Genomic DNA, 21,713 nt, shown 5'->3' on the forward strand with positions numbered 1-21,713 from the left:
AGAGCATGAAATCCGTGATACATTGTGGGTAAATTGTGACTTTCGGCTATCGCAGATACTGCTCGACTTTCGTCTACAGCCGGTTGATTTCGCCTTACAACTCAAAACGTGCCCTATGGCTTGAAAGGAGGCAGAGCCTATGTGTAATTGTGTAATCAATGACATCAACATTGGCACATATCCATTTCTTACATTTGCATGACAAAAAATAACAATTGAACAATTCTACACACAGCAACATAACATAATCCACTTCAATATTTTGACCATCATAACATTTTATATGTGGATACATTAAAACATCTTATCAGAGCTCAGGAAATATTCAGAACAAGAGGTTTAGCAAAATTTAAAGCATTCAGTCACTTTCTATCAATTCTAATGTGCTAGGAATTATTAATATAAAATGTAATCACAACGGCTACACAGAGGCCGATATATTCACGTAAAACCAGGCTTATTCAGGACCAGAGTTGTTCCAAGACCAGTCAGATGCACAGCGGCAGTGCTTGACTTGGGCTGGTACACATCAGTACAGAGTGCAGGCACCTCGAATTTTGTCCTAGTGTACCGGCACCTCTTACAGTACACTGCCCCTAATATATAATGAGTACCTTTCACCTAAATATCATGAGTATCGGCACCCAAAATGAGTGCTGGCACACATTTCATTCCACTTCAAGCACGGCACCGCAGTAAGAAGGCCAGGTAGGATCACTCTATGATGACAAACTATTCATAGTAGGGTGACCAGATGGTCCTCTCTTCCATCTCTCTCGTCAACTCCCCCTCTCTCCATGGGTGACTGCCCCAGAGAGAGGCCCTGTATCTGGAGGTCGGTGTCTTCAGTCTCAGCCTCTTGGATCTCAGAGGGCTGGAGGTCTGTGGGGTCTGATTCTGAGGATGACGCCCCACCATGACAATGGTCCACTCCTGCCCTCTCCTGGACATGGTTGGAACTGCAGATGCCTGTGCCTGCATGGTTGGACTTGCATGTGTCTGTCTCTGAAGAACAGTGTGGTGGTGATGTGACCTGTGTCTGCAGCATATAGTCTGTCTTCAACCGTCTCTCTAGTTCCTCTGTGTTGCGGGCTAGCATGAAGCTAACCTTCCTCTGGTGAGCTAGAGCTTCTTCCTTATCACTTAGCTACACCGGGAGAGATAAGGAGGATGGGATGGAGAACAAAGAAGGAAGTAGAGAAAGAGGGGGAGTGAGAGATAGAGAGATGGAGAGCGAGAGAGAGATGGAGACAGAGAAAACAAAAAGATAATTATTTGACACATTGGAAAGAATTAACAAAAAAACTGAGCAAACTAGAATGATATTTGGCCCTAAACATAGAGAACACAGTGGAAGAATACCTGACCACTGTGACTGACCCAAACTTAAGGACAGCTTTGACTATGTACAGATTCAGTGAGCATAGCCTTGCTACTGAGAAAGGCCGCTGTAGGCTATGTGCACACTGCCCACAAAATGAGGTGGAAACTGAGCTTCCTAAGCAAATTTATGACAATATTTCCCTCAGATTACACAGACCCACAAAGAATTTGAAAACAAACCCAATTTTGATAAACTCCCATATCTACTGGGTGTAATACCACAGTGTGCCATCACAGCAGCAAGGTTTTTGACCTGTTGCCACATGAAAAGGGCAACCAGTGAAGAACAAACACCATTGTAAATACAACCCATATTTATATTTATTTATTTTCCCTTTTGTACTTTAGCTATTTGCACATCGTTACAACACTGTATATAAACATAATATGACATGTCTATTCTTTCGGAACTTCTGTGAGTGTAACGATTACCGTTTAATTTTTATTGTTTATTTCACTTTTGTTTGAATATCCACTTCACTTGCTTTGGCAATGTAAACATGCTTCCCATGCCAATAAAGCCCTTAAATTGAATTGAATTGAGAGAGAAATATTGAAAGAGAGAGAGAGAGGGATGAGTGGGTAGGAAGGAAAAGCCAGATAACATTTTGAAACGTTTGAAATATTACTTGAACTTCGAGGAATATAAACCTCTATTCAAATGTATTTATCCACATGTACAGGAAATATTCAGGGCCCTAAGTATTATTAGGGTGTGGGTACAGTATACTGTAATAGGATGTGGGTACAGAACAGTATACTGTATTAGGGTGTGGGTACAGTATACTCTAATAGGATGTGGGTACAGTACAGTATACTGTATTAGGGTGTGGGTACAGTATACTGTATTAGGGTGTGGGTACAGTGCACTATATTAGGGTGTGGGTACAGTAGGATCTGCAGGGTGTGGGTACAGTATACTGTATTAGGGTGTACAGTATACTGTATTACAGTACAGACCAGGTCGAGGAGTTTGTGCAGAGTCTCTGTGGGGTCGTCTGTGATCTCTGTGTTGGACGGCAGCAGTCCTCTAAGTCTCTGAGCCACACTGAGAGATGCTGTCCTATCCTTGCCTGCAATACACAGATATAGTCAGTCATTCATTCATTCATTTATTCATACTGTACAAACAGCCTCACTTCTGTTGTCTTAAAAACACAATGATGTATCAGTGCCTTCGTAAAGTATTCAGACCCCTTCCTTGACTTTTCCACATTTTGCTACGTAACAGCCTCTAAAATGGATTACATTGTTGTTGTTTTTGTCCTCATCAATCTACACACAATACCTTATAATGACAAAGCAAAAATGGAAATATCACATTTACATAAATATTCAGACCATCTACTCAGTATTTTGTTGAAGCACCTTTTTTCAGCGATTACAGCCTCGAGTCTTCTTGGGTATGACTCTACAAGCTTGGCACACCTGTATTTTGGGAGTTTCTCACATTCTTCTCTGCAGATCCTCTCAAGCTCTGTCAGGTTGGATGGGGAGCGTCGCTGCACTACTATTTTCAGGTCTCTCCAGAGATGTTCGATTGGGTTCAAGTCCGGGGTCTGGCTGGGCCACTCAAGGACATTCAAAGACCTGTCCCGAAGCCACTCCTGCATTGTCTTGGCTGTGTGCGTAGGGTAGTTGTCCTGTTGGAAGGTGAACCTTCACTCCAGTCTGAGGTTCTGAGCACTCTGGAGCAGGTTTTCATCAAGGATCTCTGTATTTTGCTCCGTTCATCTTTCCCTCGATCCTGACTAGTCTGCTTATTTCCCTCAATAAAATGCAAATCAATTTATAACATTTTTGTCATGCGTTTTTCTGGATTTTTTTGTTGTTATTCTGTCTCTCACTGTTCAAATAAACCTACCATTAAAATTATAGACTGATCATTTCTTTGTCAGTGGGCAAACGTACAAAATCAGCAAGGGATCAAATACTTATTTCCCTCAATGTATAGACAGGTGTGTGCCTTTCCAAATAATGTCCAATCAATTGAATTTACAACAGGTGGATTCTAATCAAGTTGTAGAAACATCTCAAGGATTAACAATGGAAACAGGATGCACCTGATCTCAATTTCAAGTCTCATAGAAAACGTCTGAATAATTATGTAAAAAAGGTAAAAAATGTTTTTACTTTTAATAAATTTGCAAACATTTCTAAAAACCTGTTTTCGCTTTGTCATTCTGAGGTATTGTGTGTAGATTGAATAAGGCTGTAATATAACAAAATGTAGAAAAAGTCAAGGGGTCTGAATACTTTCCGAATGCACTGTATATCAATATTATATAGATATTTATATACATCATTCACTGTGATTCACTCAAACTTACAGAACATTAACTTCCATGTTTCTGTGTCTTGTTGAAGTGAGGACAATACAGTATATTTCAATACAGTATACCTTCTGGCCTTAGTGGGCGGGACTTGTTCCTGTCTGTCTCGGCCAGAAGCAGGAAGTGATCGCTGCGCCTCCTGAGCTGCTGTTCGAAGGCGATCCGAAATGCGTCCGCCATCAGCAACGCCTCCTCCATCCTCCTGCCATGACCCTCCAGCTACACACACACAAACAACTTTTACTTTTACTTCACTACATTCCTAAAGAATGTATTTACTTTTTAGTCCTATACATTTCCCTATGTTTGTAGATGATGAGTGTTGGAGTGTCTGTCCGTAAAAATAAATACAATCAATTGTGCAGTTTTCGTAATATAAGGATTTTGATGTACAGCATTGACTTTTACTTTGTACTTTTACCCAAGTATGAACATTTTGTACTTTTTCCACCCCTGCACTTAAGTACATTTAAAACCAGATATTTTTACTCAAGTTAGGGATGTTAACGGTTAGCTGCTGAAAATACATTTGACTGTCATGCTTATCGGTCTATAGGTTAATTTGCATAATTGTGTGGAATTAAATTGGCGCTTGTATATTTTCGTTAGTCGTCATGCATTTTATTTATCACACGGGCACAGCATACAGAGCCAAGATAGAGGAGAGGAATACCCTGCCACCTGCGAGAGAGTAGCTCCTCAAAAAGCCTGTAAACTACTGGAGTGAAACCTGCTGTTGTAAACTCAGTCATTGCGCAACAAATAACAAGTATTAATGCAATCGCGTGTTAAAGACTTTGGTGGCCACGATTAGAAAGGAGCTATTTTATTTCTCAATCTAAAACTCGTAAAGCGCGCCTCCAATTCGCCTTTCGGATGCATTAGGCTATAGCTTTCCTACGGTTGACTATCAGTGCTTCACCCACCACTTTAAAATGGGAGCTTGAGGCAGTGTAATTGTTTTAAACCTGAACGTTTTACTTTACTTCAAATAATGACCGCATGTCTTACCTTGCTTCAAAGTAGCCTAGCCAAAATCAGACCATAGAAACGTGGAGGCAATTATTTTATAAAGACTTCCTCATGCCATTAACCAGTATTTCTCTCCTGTTCTATTGGTTTTCATATCAACTTTATGTCGTTGTCCAGAAGCCAAAGGCACAATCCTCTTCATATTAACTAACCATCATAGTAGTTGCTATTAGATTCCCCCTTCTTCAAAATTTCTAACAGAGATTTTCATCTCTGTCACATTTCTGCACGTTAACACTAGAACCTTATTACCTAAACTGGATCAATTGAAAGTGTGGGTTCACAGCTCCAATTCAGATGTGTTGGTCATTACTGAGACGTGGTTAAGGAAGAGTGTTTTGAATACTGATGTTAACCTTTCTGGTTATAACATTTTTTTTGGCAAGACAGATCTTCCAAAGGTGGGGGAGTGACAATCTTTACCAAGGATCACCTTCAGTGCTCGGTTGTCTCCACCAAGTCTGTCCTCAAACAATTTGCTGGTTTTAAACATTAAACTTTCAAATAGCTCTTTGTTGACTGTTGCTGGGTGCTATCATCCTCCATCAGCACCGGCCTGTACCCTACCTGCCCTAAACTCTCTCCTGGCCCCTTACACTAAGTCTGAATTTGTCCTGCTAGGTGACCTAAGCTGGGACATGCTTAAACCACCTGACCAAGTCCTAAAGCAATGGGACTCCCTAAATCTTTCTCAGATTATTACAAATTCCACAAGGTATGACTCCAAACACCCAGAAAAAGCTACTCTTCTTGATGTTATCCTTACAAATAATTAGTCTGGTGTTTTCTGTAATGACCTTGGTGATCACTGTTTTACAGCCTGTGTTCGTAATGGCTGCTCAGTGAAACGACCTGTCCTGATTTGTCATAGACACCTGCCAAAAAACTTTAATGAGCAAGCCTTCCTTCATGAACTGGCCTCTGTAAAATGGTATAGAATCAGCTTGATCCCCTTAGTGTCCAACAAGCTTTCTCTACCCTTAACCTTGTTCTGAACACCTCCAAAACAAAGGTCATGTGGTTTGGTAAGAAGAATGCCCCTCTCCCCACAGGTGTGATTACTACCTCTGGGTTTAGAACTTGAGGTAGTCACCTCATACACGTACCTGGGAGTATGGCTAGACAGTACACTGTCCTTCTCTCAGCACATATCAAAGCTGCAATTAAATCTAGACTTGGTTTCCTCTATCGTAATCGCTCCTCTTTCACCCCAGCTGCCAAACTAACCCTGATTCAGATGACCATCCTACCCATGCTAGATTACGGAGACATCATTTATAGATCGGCAGGTAAGCCTGTTCTCGAGCGGCTAGATGTTCTTTACCATTCGGCCATCAGATTTGCCACCAATGCTCCTTATAAGACACATCATTGCACTCTATACTCCTCTGTAAACTGGTCATCTCTGTATACCGTCGCAAGACACACTGGTTGATGCTTATTTATTTTATTTTTTTATTTAACCTTTATTTAACTAGGCAAATCAGTTAAGAACAAATTCTTATTTTCAATGACGGTCTAGAAACAGTGGGTTAACTGCCTTGTTCAGGGGCAGAACGACAGATTTGTACCTTGTCAGCTCAGGGATTTGATCTAGCAACCTTTCGGTTACTGGCCCAACGCTCTGACCACTAGGCTACATACCGCCCCACTAGGCTAACCCACTAGGCTAACCACTAGGCTACCGGCCGTAGTTCAGGGGTACTAGTCCAACGCTCTAACCACTAGGCTACCTGCCACCCATTTATAAAACCCATCCCTAGATCGCTCATCTTTTCAGTTCGCTGCAGCTAGCGACTGGAACGAGTTGCAACGAACACTCAAAATGGACAGTTTAATCTCCATCTCTTCATTCAAAGACTCAATCATGGACACTCTTACTAACAGTTGTGGCTGCTTTACGTGATGTATTGTTGTCCCTACCTTCTTGCCCTTTGTGCTGTTGTCTGTGCCCAATAATGTTTGTATCATGTTTTGTGCTGCTACCATGTTGTTGTCATGTTGTGTTGCTACCATTGCTGTGTTGTCTTAGATCTCTCTTTATGTAGTGGTGTCTCGCTTGTCATGATGTGTGTTTTGTCCTATATTTATATTTTATTTATTTTTTAATCCCAGCCCCCGTCCCCGCAGGAGGCCTTTTGCCTTTTGGTAGGCCGTCATTGTAAATAAGAATTTGTTCTTAACTGATTTGCCTAGTTAAATAAAGGTTAAAACATTTTTTTTTTTTTTTACAAATAAAATAAAAATACGGAACTGCTCTCATCAGGTGCGCAGTTTAGAACGGTGTTTCCTGTGAATTGCATTATGGTAAATGATTTATTATTAGCTGCTTCATTACATGAGTTGCATGTTCACTAACAGGCTATAGCATTTTGACTGGGAGACGATAGGCTTGCTATTGTTGCATGTTTCCATCAAGCGGTCCTTGTATGCACGCATAGTATCAGAGAGGAATAGACGAAGCACTCTCGCCAAAATCTGTCCAAAATAAGTCCAATGTGTTTCTATAGGCTTATTTTGGGCATAAAGCTGGTAACCTGCCGCCTGCCTTGGGACGACTCCCACTGTTAGGGCGGAAACAAAAGCATCTCGCTATTATATACAGATCTCTGATAGTATTTTCTGTTGGTCACGTCATTTTACTGTTTGGGGAAAATGTAACCGTTTGTTGACCGGTTAATGAGGGTTACTTAGTCGGCAGCAAAATGGAACGAAATTTGTATCCTTAACTCAAGTAGTATTTGACTGAGTGACTTTTAGTCATTTTCTATTAAGATATCTTTACTTTTACTCAAGTATGACAATTTAGTACTTTTTCCACCACTGGGCATATAGGCACGCATGCCCGCACACACATTTCAGCTAATCATCAAGACCTTGATCAGTTGTATCCAGTGTTTTAGTGCTGGTTTGGAATAAAAGCCTGCACAGCCAGGACCAGGTGAACAATGTATTAGTAGTTAAGGTGGGTACCCTACCTCTTGTCTTAGTGGTTAAGGTGGGTACCCTACCTCTTGTCTTAGTGGTTAAGGTGGGTACCCTACCTCTTGTCTTAGTGGTTAAGGTGGGTACCCTACCTCTTGTCTTAGTGAGGTTAAGGTGGGTACCCTACCTCTTGTCTTAGTGAGGTTAAGGTGGGTACCCTACCTCTTGTCTTAGTGGTTAAGGTGGGTACGCTACCTCTTGTCTTAGTGAGGTTAAGGTGGGTACCCTACCTCTTGTCTTAGTGAGGTTAAGGTGGGTACCCTACCTCTTGTCTTAGTGGTTAAGGTGGGTACCCTACCTCTTGTCTGAGCTGGAGAACCTGTTTTCGGCTGGCAGCAGCACTCCTGGCACACGGGCAGGCCTCCCTTACATTGGGACACTGGCACGCACCCAACACAGCCAGCTACAGGGTACAGACAGCGAATTAGAACACAGCCAACTACAACACAGACAGAGAATTAGAACACAGCCATCTACAACACAGACAGAGAATTAGAACACAGCCATCTACAACACAGACAGCGAATTAGAACACAGCCAACTACAACACAGACAGAGAATTAGAACACAGCCATCTACAACACAGACAGAGAATTAGAACACAGCCATCTACAACACAGACAGAGAATTAGAACACAGCCATCTACAACACAGACAGAGAATTAGAACACAGCCATCTACAACACAGACAGAGAATTAGAACACAGCCATCTACAACACAGACAGAGAATTAGAACACAGCCATCTACAACACAGACAGAGAATTAGAACACAGCCATCTACAACACAGACAGAGAATTAGAACACAGCCATCTACAACACAGACAGAGAATTAGAACACAGCCAACCACAACACAGACAGAGAATTATACTGAACAAAAAATATGAACACAACATGTAAAGTTTTGGTCCCGTGTTTCATGAGCTGAAATAAAAGATACTAGACATGTTCCATACGCACAAAAAGCTTAATTCTCTCAAATGTTGTGCACAAATTTGTTTACGTCCCTGTTAATGAGCATTTCTTCTTTGCCAAGATAATCCATCCACCTGACAGGTGTGGCATATCAAGAAGATGATTTAACTGCATGATCATTACACAGGTGCACCTTGTGCAGTTTTGACACACAACACAACTCCACAGATGTCTCAAGTTTTGAGGGAGCGTGCAATTGGCATGCTGACTGCAGCAATGTCCACCAGAGCTGTTGCCAGATAATTGAATGTTCATTTCTCTACCATAAGCCACCTCCAACGTTGTTTTAGAGAATTTGGCAGTACGTCCAAAAGGCCTCACAACCACAGACCACATGTAACCACGCCAGCCCAGGACCTCCACATCCAACTTCTTCATCTGAGACCAGCCACCCGGACAGCTGATGAAACTGTGTGTTTGCACAACCAAATCATTTTGGGGCAAATTGTCAGAAACCGTCTCAGGGAAGCTCATCTGCGTGCTCGTCGTCCTCACCAGGGTCTTGACCTGACTGTAGTTCGGCGTCGTAACCGACTTCAGTGGGCAAATGCTCACCTTTGATGGCTACTGGCATGCTGGAGAAGTGTGCTCTTCATGGATGAATCCCGGTTTCAACTGTACCTGGCAGATGGCAGGTGGTTATGGCGTCGTGTGGGCGAGTGGTTTGCTGATTATCAACGTTGTGAACAGAGTGCCCCATGGTGGGGTTATGGTATGGGCAGGCATAAACTACGGGCAATGAACACAACTGCATTTTATTGATGGCAATTTGAATGCAGAGAAATACCATGATGCGATACTGAGGCCCATTGTCGTGCCATTCATCTGCCGCCATCACCTCATGTTCCAGCATGATAATTCACAGCCCCATGTCGCATGGATCTGTACACAATTCCTGGAAGCTGGAAAATGTCCCAGTTCTTCCATGGCCTGCATACTCACCAGACATGTCACCCATTGAGCGTGTTTTGCATATTCTGGATCGACGTGTACGACAGCGTGTTCCAGTTCCCACCGATATCCAGCCATTGAAGAAGAGTGGGACAACATTCTACAGGCCACAATCAACAGCCTGATCAACTCTATGTGAAGGAGATGTGGCTCTGCATGAGGCAAATGGTGGTCACACCAGATACTGACTGGTTCTCTGGTCTGAGACCCTACTTTTCTTTTTAAGATATCTGTGACCAACAGATGCATATCGGTATCCCCAGTCATGTGAAATCCATAGAATAGGACCTAATTTATTTATTTATTTCAATATACTGATTTCCTTATATGAACTGTAACTCAGTAAAATCGTTGAAATTGTTGTATGTTGCGTTTATATTTTTGTTCAGTGTAGAAGCCAGCTAAGACACAGACATAAAATTACAACTTCCTTTGGCAATGTAAACATTTGTTACCCATGCAAATAAAACCCCTTTGAATTGAATTCCAAAACTATAACATAATACATGATGTAATCATATAACATAATACATTATGTAATCATATAACATAATACATGTTGTAATCATATAACATAATACATGATGTAATCATATAACATAATACATGATGTAATCATATAACATAATACATTATGTAATCATATAACATAATACATTATGTAATCATATAACATAATACATTATGTAATCTCTCTCTGGAACCTCCTGCCCTCTCTCTCTCTCCTCCTGTTCCCTCTCTCCCTGTTCCCTCCGTCTCTCTCTCTCTCCTCCGGTTCCCTCTCTCTCTCTCCTCCTGTTCCCTCTCTCTCCGTCTCTCTCTCCTCTTGTTCCCTCTGTCTGCGTCTCTCTCTCCTCTTGTTCCCTCTGTCTCCGTCTCTCTCTCCTCTTGTTCCCTCTGTCTGCGTCTCTCTCTCTTTCTTTCCTCTTGTTCTCTCTCTCTCTCTCTCTCTCCTCCTGTTCTCTCTCTCTCTCTCTTTCCTCCTGTTCTCTCTCTCTCTCTCTTTCCTCCTGTTCTCTCTCTCTCTCTCTCTCTCTCTCCTCCTGTTCTCTCTCTCTCTCTCTCTCTCTCTCTTTCCTCCTGTTCTCTCTCTCCTCCTGTTCTCTCTCTCTCTTTCCTCCTGTCTCTCTCTCTCTCTCTCTCTCTCTCTCTTTCCTCCTGTTCTCTCTCTCTCTTTCTTTCCTCCTGTCTCTCTCTCTCTCTCTCTCTTTCCTCCTGTTCTCTCTCTCTCTCTTTCCTCCTGTTCTCTCTCTCTTTCCTCCTGTTCTCTCTCTCTCTTTCCTCCTGTTCTCTCTCGCTTTCCTCCTGTTCTCTCTCTCTCTTTCCTCCTGTTCTCTCTCTCTCTCTTTCCTCCTGTTCTCTCTCTCTCTCTCTCTTTCCTCCTGTTCTCTCTCTCTCCTTCCTCCTGTTCTCTCTCTCTCTTTCCTCCTGTTCTCTCTCTCTCTTTCCTCCTGTTCTCTCTCTCTCTCTCTTTCCTCCTGTTCTCTCTCTCTCCGTCTCTCTCTCCTCCTGTTCCCTCTGTCTCCGTCTCTCTCTCCTCCTGTTCCCTCTGTCTCCGTCTCTCTCTCCTCCTGTTCCCTTTGTCTCCGTCTCTCTCTCCTCCTGTTCCCTCTGTCTCTCTCTCTTTCCTCCTGTTCCCTCTCTCTCTCTCTTTCCTCCTGTTCCCTCTGTCTCTCTCTCTTTCCTCCTGTTCCCTCTCTCTCTCTCTTTCCTCCTGTTCCCTCTCTCTCTCTCTTTCCTCCTGTTCCCTATGTCTCCCTCTCTCTCTCTCTTTCCTCCTGTTCCCTCTCTCTCTCCCTCTCTCTTTCCTCCTGTTCTCTCTCTCTCTCCCCTCCTGTTCCCTCTCTCTCTCTCTCTCTCCTCCTGTTCCCTCTCTCTCTCTCTCCCTCTCTCTTTCCTCCTGTTCTCTCTCTCTCTCTCTCTTTCCTCCTGTTCTCTCTCTCTCTCTCTCCTCCTGTTCTCTCTCTCTCTCTCTCTCTCTTTCCTCCTGTTCTCTCTCTCCTCCTGTTCTCTCTCTCTCTTTCCTCCTGTTCTCTCTCTCTCTCTCTCTTTCCTCCTGTTCTCTCTCTCTCTTTCTTTCCTCTTGTTCTCTCTCTCTCTCTCTCTCTCCTCCTGTTCTCTCTCTCTCTCTCTTTCCTCCTGTTCTCTCTCTCTCTCTCTTTCCTCCTGTTCTCTCTCTCTCTCTCTTTCCTCCTGTTCTCTCTCTCTCTCTCTCTCTCCTCCTGTTCTCTCTCTCTCTCTCTCTCTCTCTCTTTCCTCCTGTTCTCTCTCTCCTCCTGTTCTCTCTCTCTCTTTCCTCCTGTTCTCTCTCTCTCTCTCTCTCTCTCTCTCTTTCCTCCTGTTCTCTCTCTCTCTTTCTTTCCTCCTGTTCTCTCTCTCTCTCTCTTTCCTCCTGTTCTCTCTCGCTTTCCTCCTGTTCTCTCTCTCTCTTTCCTCCTGTTCTCTCTCTCTCTCTTTCCTCCTGTTCTCTCTCTCTCTCTTTCCTCCTGTTCTCTCTCTCTCTCTTTCCTCCTGTTCTCTCTCTCTCCTTCCTCCTGTTCTCTCTCTCTCCTTCCTCCTGTTCTCTCTCTCTCTTTCCTCCTGTTCTCTCTCTCTCTTTCCTCCTGTTCTCTCTCTCTCTCTCTTTCCTCCTGTTCTCTCTCTCTCCGTCTCTCTCTCCTCCTGTTCCCTCTGTCTCCGTCTCTCTCTCCTCCTGTTCCCTCTGTCTCCGTCTCTCTCTCCTCCTGTTCCCTCTGTCTCTCTCTGGTTCCTCCTGTCCTCATGTTCCCTTTGTCTCCGTCTCTCTCTCCTCCTGTTCCCTCTGTCTCTCTCTGGTTCCTCCTGTCCTCATGTTCCCTTTGTCTCCGTCTCTCTCTCCTCCTGTTCCCTCTGTCTCCGTCTCTCTCTCCTCCTGTTCCCTCTGTCTCCGTCTCTCTCTCCTCCTGTTCCCTCTGTCTCTCTCTGGTTCCTCCTGTCCTCATGTTCCCTTTGTCTCCGTCTCTCTCTCCTCCTGTTCCCTCTGTCTCCGTCTCTCTCTCCTCATGTTCCCTTTGTCTCCGTCTCTCTCTCCTCCTGTTCCCTCTGTCTCTCTCTGGTTCCTCCTGTCCTCATGTTCCCTTTGTCTCCGTCTCTCTCTCCTCCTGTTCCCTCTGTCTCGGTCTCTTTGGTTCATCTTGCCCTTTCTCTCTCTCCTCCCGTTCCCTGTCTCTCTCTCTCTCTCTTTCCTCCTGTTCCCTCTCTCTCTCTCTTTCCTCCTGTTCCCTCTCTCTCTCTTTCCTCCTGTTCCCTCTCTCTCTCTCTTTCCTCCTGTTCTCTCTCTTTCCTCCTGTTCTCTCTCTCTCTCTCTCTCTCTCTCTCTCAATTAAATTCAATTTAAGGGGCTTTATTGGGATGGGAAACATATGTTAACATTGCCAAAGCAAGTGAGGTAGATAAAATACAAAAGGGAAATAAACAATAAAAATGAACAGTAAACATTACACTCACAGAAGTTCCAAAAGAATAAAGACATTACGAATGTCATATTATGTGTATATATACAGTGTTGTAACGATGTGCAAATGGTTAAAGTACAAAAGGGAAAATAAATAAACATAAATGGGTTGTATTTACAATGGTGTTTGTTCTTCACTGGTTGCCCTTTTCTTGTGGCAACAGGTCACAATTCTTGCTGCTGTGATGGCACACTGTGGTATTTCTCTCACTCTCTTCCTGTTCCCTCTGTCTCTCTCTCTGTGTGTCCTCCTACCCCCTCTCTCTCTCCTCCTGTTCCCTCTCTCTCTTTATCCTCCTGCCTCTCTCTCTCCTTCTGTTCCTTCAATCTCTGTCTCTCTCTCTGGTTCCTCCTGCCCTTTCTGTCTCTCGCTCTCTGTCACTCACCTCCAGCACAGTCCCCTGGTCCTCCTCTCTCCCCTGGGTGCATGAAGGCTTGGTCCCCTGGAAGGCTCTCTGTTCCCGGACATTCAGCATGGCTAGGAGTTCCAGACACTGCTGACTCACAGCTACACGTGCACACACACACACACACACACACACACACACACACACACACACACACACACACACACACACACACACACACACACACACACACACACACACACACACACACGCACAAAGAAAGAGAGAGAAGCACATACACTCTTTCTCAATTACATTGCAAGACAGCGACTCAAAAGTATAATTGTTGATTAAGCAGAAGGACTAGGTACCTACCAGTGTTCTCTGTCCTCAGCTCCTGTACCTCCCTCACCCTGTCTCCCAGGCTGTCACTCAGGGCCTTTTTCTCACTGCAAACTCTGCCCACACATACACACTGACCAATCAAAATCTGCAAACCCTACACATAAGCGCACACCAACCAATCAAAAACGGAAAAAAACCTGCCTTGAATGAAAACCATGACCTCACCTGACATATTTCTGCTCCCAGGACTGCTCAAAGTTCTTGAAGTGCATCTGGTTATAAGTGATCTCCCACTGCAGGCCATTCACTTCCTGTGACAGAGTTCATTAAATACATGTTCAAACTGTAAGTACACTGTAATAACCTAGAAAATACTGCATATTTAGGATGTATTAAAACAAGCAGAATTATTTGAAAGTACCAGAAAGCTCCCATTGTTACCACATCATTTACTGCAGTGTTTCTCAACTCCAGTCCTCCAGTACTCCCAAAAGCCCAACTCCGGTCCTCCAGTACCCCCAACAGCCCAACTCCAGTCCTCCAGTACCCCCAACAGCCCAACTTCAGTCCTCCCAACAGTCCAACTCCGGTCCTCCAGTACCCCCAACAGCCCAACTCCAGTCCTCCAGTACCCCCAACAGCCCAACTCCAGTCCTCCTGTACCCCCAACAGCCCAACTCCGGTCCTCCAGTACCCCCAACAGCCCAACCCCAGTTGACATGTTGAATCAGGTGTTCTAGTCCGGGCTACAATAAAAATGTGTACTGTTGGGAGTACTGGAGGACTGGAGTTGAGAAACACTGCACTAGTAAATACCAGGTAAATTCTAGTGGAAGCCACATAAGCCAGAGTCTGAAATTCATTAGCTAGGTGACTGATTCTTATAGTATGTGAAAGTAAACAAACCAATCCTTTATTTGAACTACCTTCCTGTGACCTTTTAACATAACAAGCCAGAAACAAACAACATTCACCTTTTCCAGAGCCTTGGTTCTCTCCTCACTCTTCTGGAGTAGAATCTTAGTGTGAGAGGTTGCCCTGTCTAGAATACTCTGGAAGAAAAAGAGGGGAAGTGTATTTTAAACAAATGAAAAGGGAGTGTTGAGAGAGAAGAGAGTTAGTGAGTGTGTGTGTGTGTCTGTGTTTACCTGTCCCTGTAGGATCTTCAGTGCTTCGTGTTTTCCCTCCAGGTGACGACTGGTGACCTCCAACTCACAGCGCAGTAGCTCTGCCTCCTGTTAGAACAGGCCACCAACATTCACCAATGATGGCAAAGAAAGTCCCACAAACAACCCTCTAAATGTGGTGTGTGTGTGTTTTAATGTCTGTGATTTTAATATTGATTGTTTTTTTCTGCTGCACATAACATTTCTTAATTAAGGGTAATAATCAGCTGCACCATGGCAAACCACATATCAAATGTCATCCTTCTTCCTGTCCTCACCTCGGTCACTTCCTGTAGCCTCTCTCTCAGCTCCTCAGTGGACAGATCGCTCACGGCTTCTAGAGCAGAGGGAAACACTTCATGTACTATACGAATCACAGTCAGAGAAAACTGAGTCAGGAGTGTGTGTGTATTAGACACTAATAGACTGTCTACAGTGAGAGAAAAAAAATATTTGAGCCCCTGCTGATCTTGTATGTTTTCCCACTGACAAAGAAATGATCAGTCTATAATTTTAATGGTAGGTTTATTTGAACAGTGAGAGACAGAATAACAACAAAAAAATCCAGAAAAAGGCATGTCAAAAATGTTTAAATTATTTGCATTTTAATGAGGGATTTAAGTATTTGACCCCCTCTCAATCAGAAAGATTTCTGTCTCGCAGGTGTCTTTTATACAGGTAACGAGCTGAGATTAGGAGCACACTCTTAAAGGGAGTGCTCCTAATCTCAGCTTGTTACCTGTATAAAAGACACCTGTCCACAGAAGCTATCAATCAGATTCCAAACTCTCCACCATGGCCAAGACCAAAGAGCTCTCCAAGGATGTCAGGGACAAGATTGTAGACCTACACAAGGCTGGAATGGGCTACAAGACCATCGCCAAGCAGCTTGGTGAGAAGGTGACAACAGTTGGTGCGATTATTCGCAAATGGAAGAAACACAAAAGAACTGTCAATCTCCTTCGGCCTGGGGCTCCATGCAAGATCTCACCTCGTGGAGTTGCAATGATCATGAGAACGGTGAGGAATCAGCCCAGAACTACACGGGAGGATCTTGTCAATGATCTCAAGGCAGCTGGGACCATAGTCACCAAGAAAACAATTGGTAACACACTACACCGTGAAGAACTGAAATCCTGAAGCGCCCGCAAGGTCCCCCTGCTCAAGAAAGCACATATACATGCCCGTCTGAAGTTTGCCAATGAACATCTGAATGATTCAGAGGACAACTGGGTGAAAGTGTGGTCAGATGAGACCAAAATGGAGCTCTTTGGCATCAACTCAACTCGCCGTGTTTGGAAGAGGAGGAATGCTGCCTATGACCCCAAGAACACCATCCCCACTGTCAAACATGGAGGTGGAAACATTATGCCTTTGGGGGTGTTTTTCTGCTAAGGGGACGGACAACTTCACCACATCAAAGGGACAATGGACGGGGCCATGTACCATCAAATCTTGGGTGAGAACCTCCTTCCCTCAGCCAAGGCATTGAAAATGGGTCGTGGATGGGTATTCCAGCATGACAATGACCCAAAACACACGGCCAAGGCAACAAAGGAGTGGCTCAAGAAGAAGCACATTAAGGTCCTGGAGTGGCCTAGCCAGTCTCCAGACCTTAATCCCATAGAAAATCTGTGGAGGGAACTGAAGGTTCGAGTTGCCAAAAGTCAGCCTCGAAACCTTAATGACTTGGAGAAGATCTGCAAAGTGGACAAAATCCCTCCTGAGGTGTGTGCAAACCTGGTGGCCAACTACAAGAAATGTCTGACCTCTGTGATTGCCAACAAAGGTTTTGCCACCAAGTACTAAGTCATGTTTTGCAGAGGGGTCAAATACTTATTTCCCTCATTAAAATGCAAATCAATTTATAACATTTTTGACATGCGTTTTTCTGGATTTTTTTGTTGTTATTCTGTCTCTCACTGTAACTGGCTCTCAGTGAGGGAAGGTGACAGATGGTTGTCCTGGTCTTCTGTCGTCACCTCTCTCTCCCACCAAAATCAAACAGAGATGGTAAACACAGACAGAGCACAGAGAGAGAGAGACAGTTCATCACAGGAACAGGCAGAACAGGTTCTGTCCCAAATAGTACCCTATCCCCTATATAAGACCCTATGGGTCCTGGTCAAAAGTAGTGCACTACACCCAATGGACCCTGGTCAAAAGTAGTACACTACACCCAATGGGCCCTGGTCTATAGTAGTGCACTACACCCAATGGGCCCTGGTCTATAGTAGTGCACTACATAGGGAATAGGGTGTCATTATTGATTCAGCCACAGGGCTCACACCAGAAGGGTCGTGTTCATTAGGGAACCAAATAGAAAACATTAGTTCTGTCCCAATAATATCTCACTTTTCCTGAAGTGTGCACTTGTTCACTACCCTTCAGGCCCATGCCTACACCAATCCAATGCTTTCACAAATTTGTGCAGAGTAGAGAAAGAGTGCACACTTCAGGAGGAAGGAGAGATCATTGGGACGCAACCATTTTAACACGTTTGGTGCCTAATGAATACGACCCAGCACACACTGATTAACCTCCATGTACTGGACTCCCTGAGGCCATAGAACAGCCTTTCATTGTGTTTACCTTCAGCCCTTCTGAGAAGGCACTTAGCACAAATCATTATTCATTACAGAGTTACTGTTGACTACAGCATGGTCATTATCCATTACGGAGTTACTGCTGACTACAGCATGGTCATTATCCATTACAGAGTTACTGTTCACTACAGCATGGTCATTATCCATTACAGAGTTACTGTTGACTACAGCATGGTCATTATCCATTACAGAGTTACTGTTCACTACAGCATGGTCATTATCCATTACAGAGTTACTGTTGACTACAGCATGGTCATTATCCATTACAGAGTTACTGCTGACTACAGCATGGTCATTATCCATTACAGAGTTACTGTTGACTACAGCATGGTCATTATCCATTACAGAGTTACTGTTGACTACAGCATGGTCATTATCCATTACAGAGTTACTGTTGACTACAGCATGGTCATTATCCATTACAGAGTTACTGTTGACTACAGCATGGTCATTATCCATTACAGAGTTACTGTTGACTACAGCATGGTCATTATCCATTACAGAGTTACTGTTGACTACAGCATGGTCATTATCCATTACAGAGTTACTGTTCACTACAGCATGGTCATTATCCATTACAGAGTTACTGCTGACTACAGCATGGTCATTATCCCTTACAGAGTTACTGTTGACTACAGCATGGTCATTATTACAGAGTTACTGTTGACTACAGCATGGTCATTATTACAGAGTTTCTGTTCACTACAGCATGGTCATTATCCATTACAGAGTTACTGTTCACTACAGCATGGTCATTATCCATTACAGAGTTACTGTTCACTACAGCATGGTCATTATCCATTACAGAGTTACTGCTGACTACAGCATGGTCATTATTACAGAGTTACTGTTGACTACAGCATGGTCATTATCCATTACAGAGTTACTGTTGACTACAGCATGGTCATTATCCATTACAGAGTTACTGTTCACTACAGCATGGTCATTATTACAGAGTTTCTGTTCACTACAGCATGGTCATTATCCATTACAGAGTTACTGTTCACTACAGCATGGTCATTATCCATTACAGAGTTACTGTTCACTACAGCATGGTCATTATCCATTACAGAGTTACTGCTGACTACAGCATGGTCATTATTACAGAGTTACTGTTCACTACAGCATGGTCATTAGAATGGTCATGTGACTTCAGAAGTTAAACCTATTGGAGAAAGATTCTACATCCTTCTCCTAATGTGAGTCCTTGCACATTTCCAGTCATGGATCTAAAAGCATTGGATTAGTGTAATCATTGGCTAGAGGGAATTTCCACCATTGCTATATCCCATGATAACCAGTGTGCAAGTGCACAGTTTGGGAAAAAGGGTGGAGAATCGGTGCGCAGCCAGTTACGGATCTAGAATGTTCCTCCACCGTGACTATGAGGAACTATAGTAGCGCAGGCCTCAAAACTGCAGAAGGAGAAACACGTTTTGAACAATACAATAAGTTTCGAACAACAGTTTTCTTCAGACATGCCTTTGACAGTTGTGCATGACTACACAACAAGAGTGTATAGATGTAAATCACTTGTGTAAGAAGCCTGTTTAGCCAGACACCATGCGATAGGTGATGTAAACACCCTTACCTATAGGGTTCCAACTACAGTGGGACTAGTCCCACCATAACAATTCATATCAGTGTGGGTACCCACAATAATGAATATATAACTCAAACCGTGCTTACCTGTCCCCCTGACCCTCCATTGCGGTGACGCCTGCTCCACCTCCAGCTCCTGTCTGAACACTGTGTACAGCCCACTGCAGGACGTCCAGATGAAGGCTGCCTCCCCTCCCTCGCTGCCCCTTTTCAGGAGCCCCGTCCTGGGCAACAGCTCCTCAGCATGCCCCCTGCTGCCGCTCCGGCTCTGGAGCTTCTTTCTGGTAGTAGGAGGAAGGAGGGCGCAATTAAGCCGTAACGTATGGCAATGTGTGGTCTACTGAGACATGTGGTTTGAATAAGAACAATAGAATTAAAACAATGGTTCAACTGCAACTTATATTCAAGTGGGTGCAGGTCTTCAGTTAATATATGCCATTTAGCAAACTATTTTATCTAAAGTGGCATTTCACATTAATTTGTTCATTTCATTTGTTCATTTTTGATGTGATCAACTGTTGGCTAGATCCACATACCCATTTAATTTATTCACGCAAGAGGATAAGAGATCTCTCCTTTCACCTGATAGTGGAGTCTGATCTGTTGCCCATCCCGTCCCCCAGGTCCCCCTCTGCCATGTCATCTTCACTGGGGCTGGGGCCGCCCTCGGACTGGGAAGCGTCGGGCCCTGCGGCTGGTTCTCTGTTGCCGCCCTGCATCCTGATGACATCACACAGACACACGTTAGAGTGACAGACAGAAACAGACAGACACACACGTTAGAGTGACAGACAGACAGACAGACAGACAGACAGACAGACAGACAGACAGACAGACAGACAGACAGACAGACAGACAGACAGCTGTCCGTCACCAGGATCTGATCTAGGTACAGTGTAGTCTGTCTCCACAGCAACCCACACTGTAATAATGTGTGTGGGTACTCTGTGAAATGTCATGAGCACTGTAGGCTGTCATTGTAAATAAGAATTTGTTCTTAACTGACTTGCCTAGTTAAATAAAGGTTAAATAAAAACGTTTTTGTTTTTTTAAAGACAAGCAGATGCCAGTTAAAGGATATTTGTGTTGAATAAATTACAAAAACTATGACTATGACCCTCCCACACCAAATGTGTGATCAGGCAGGTAACGTTTTTCCCCTCGTGGAGGTGACACAGCAACAAATACAATAGACTAGTAGTATCTAACTCTTCACATTGTCTAAGGCTACTCTAACCTTTCGTCGAAATAGTTTTTTTTAGAGTAGAGCTACGGGAACGTCGAAATGACAGTTATTCCGCTGACGTTGAACACACCTGTTTTCCATTGGAACAGGTGAGGCAGCCTACCGGAACGTTTCAGGAAACTAGAAGCGGTATGTTCCCGTTCACAAATCAGACAAAATTACCGCAAGAACTTGAAATAGGCCTACCTCCTTACACCCCGACGACTGTATCAAGGTGATACGGGTTTGTTCGTATCGATTTCAACCGACACAACTGTCCGACCAACGTGGCACCACCATCAGCGTGAACGTGCACCTCAACGATAAAAACGGTGCAGTTGTACTTTACAACGCGCGCAGCGCTCTACACCAGGTTGCCAGGAAGTCAAAATGTTGAGATACTAAGTCGAAATTTCTAGAAAGTATTTCAACATTTCGATATAGTAGATAACATAGGATATGTTTCTTAATTTGCAGTAGCGGTGCGTAGGTAAAATCACTGGAGCCCCCCCCCCCAAAAAAGCCATATTACAACATATGTGTTGTGATAATTGTGTTGTTTGCTCTATAACCTCTTAATTAATAAGCCTTGCGATAGTGATATATAGACCTAAAGGCCGAGACAATAAGAAGACACAGTGGCAGAATAAATTCAACCACACATTTGTTTTATCACAAAACCGAATAGCAACCTCTGTCCAGTGAAGTCCACAAAGCATTTTGCATGTACAGTAACAGTTACATGACCTACAGTATGGTCAAGCAAGTTAATGTTTCCGACATTTTCGGACCACTAAACAACTATAGAACCACAGAGAGTTACAGCAAGTCGTAAATAAAAAACAGGAGCTGCCTCCACTATTCCAGCACCATTTCAACTTCAATATTTCAACATCATCAAATCACCTCTGCTTAGTCTAATACAGTGACAACTAAAAGATACCAAAAACAGTTTAGTTCAATCAACATAAGCTAAATATGACCGGCTGTCCGTGGTTCTGATTTCTGTGTGTGTGTGTGTGTGTGTGCGCGTTGGTGCAAGTTGACTCATCCTACTTGTAGAGAAACACCAATGCCATCCTACTCTCTTGTGTGTTGACGAAACGGTCTATCACTCTGTCATACAGTGCCCGCTTTTGGTTGTGCCAGGCTACCTGGCTAAAATCCTTGCTCGCTAGCCTAACTTTCATTCATTGACAATGTTACTGTAGCTAGTTAACATTAGCCTACTACATCTAGCTACATATTTAACTTCCATCCTCTCAGGCCAGGGGCACAACAATGTAGGAA

The 21,713-nt window shown here is 43.7% G+C and overlaps 1 protein-coding gene across 2 annotated transcripts; it reads right to left on the reverse strand.

Moving 5' to 3' along the window:
• Positions 1-260: 260 nt before the first annotated feature.
• ccdc125 (coiled-coil domain containing 125) lies at positions 261-20,772 on the reverse strand. Of its 2 annotated transcripts, none has more exons than XM_082961564.1 (13): positions 20,631-20,772; positions 19,781-19,918; positions 19,286-19,479; positions 15,269-15,324; positions 14,973-15,059; positions 14,799-14,876; positions 14,050-14,135; positions 13,855-13,937; positions 13,519-13,640; positions 8,032-8,136; positions 3,785-3,935; positions 2,344-2,456; positions 261-1,147 (listed from the first exon to the last, which is right to left on the reverse strand). In XM_082961564.1, exons 2-13 carry the CDS (start codon positions 19,915-19,917, stop codon positions 737-739), a joined length of 1,623 nt encoding a protein of 540 aa, XP_082817690.1. In that variant the 5' UTR covers position 19,918; positions 20,631-20,772; the 3' UTR covers positions 261-736. The 2 variants fall into 2 exon arrangements, with proteins under 2 accessions (XP_082817690.1, XP_013998879.3); XM_014143404.3 differs by having other exon boundaries at positions 15,269-15,327.
• Positions 20,773-21,713: the final 941 nt, after the last annotated feature.

The sequence above is a fragment of the Salmo salar genome, chromosome 15, assembly GCF_965601325.2.
Source record: "Salmo salar chromosome 15, fSalSal1, whole genome shotgun sequence".
In the NCBI taxonomy this organism is placed as follows: Eukaryota; Metazoa; Chordata; class Actinopteri; order Salmoniformes; family Salmonidae; genus Salmo; species Salmo salar.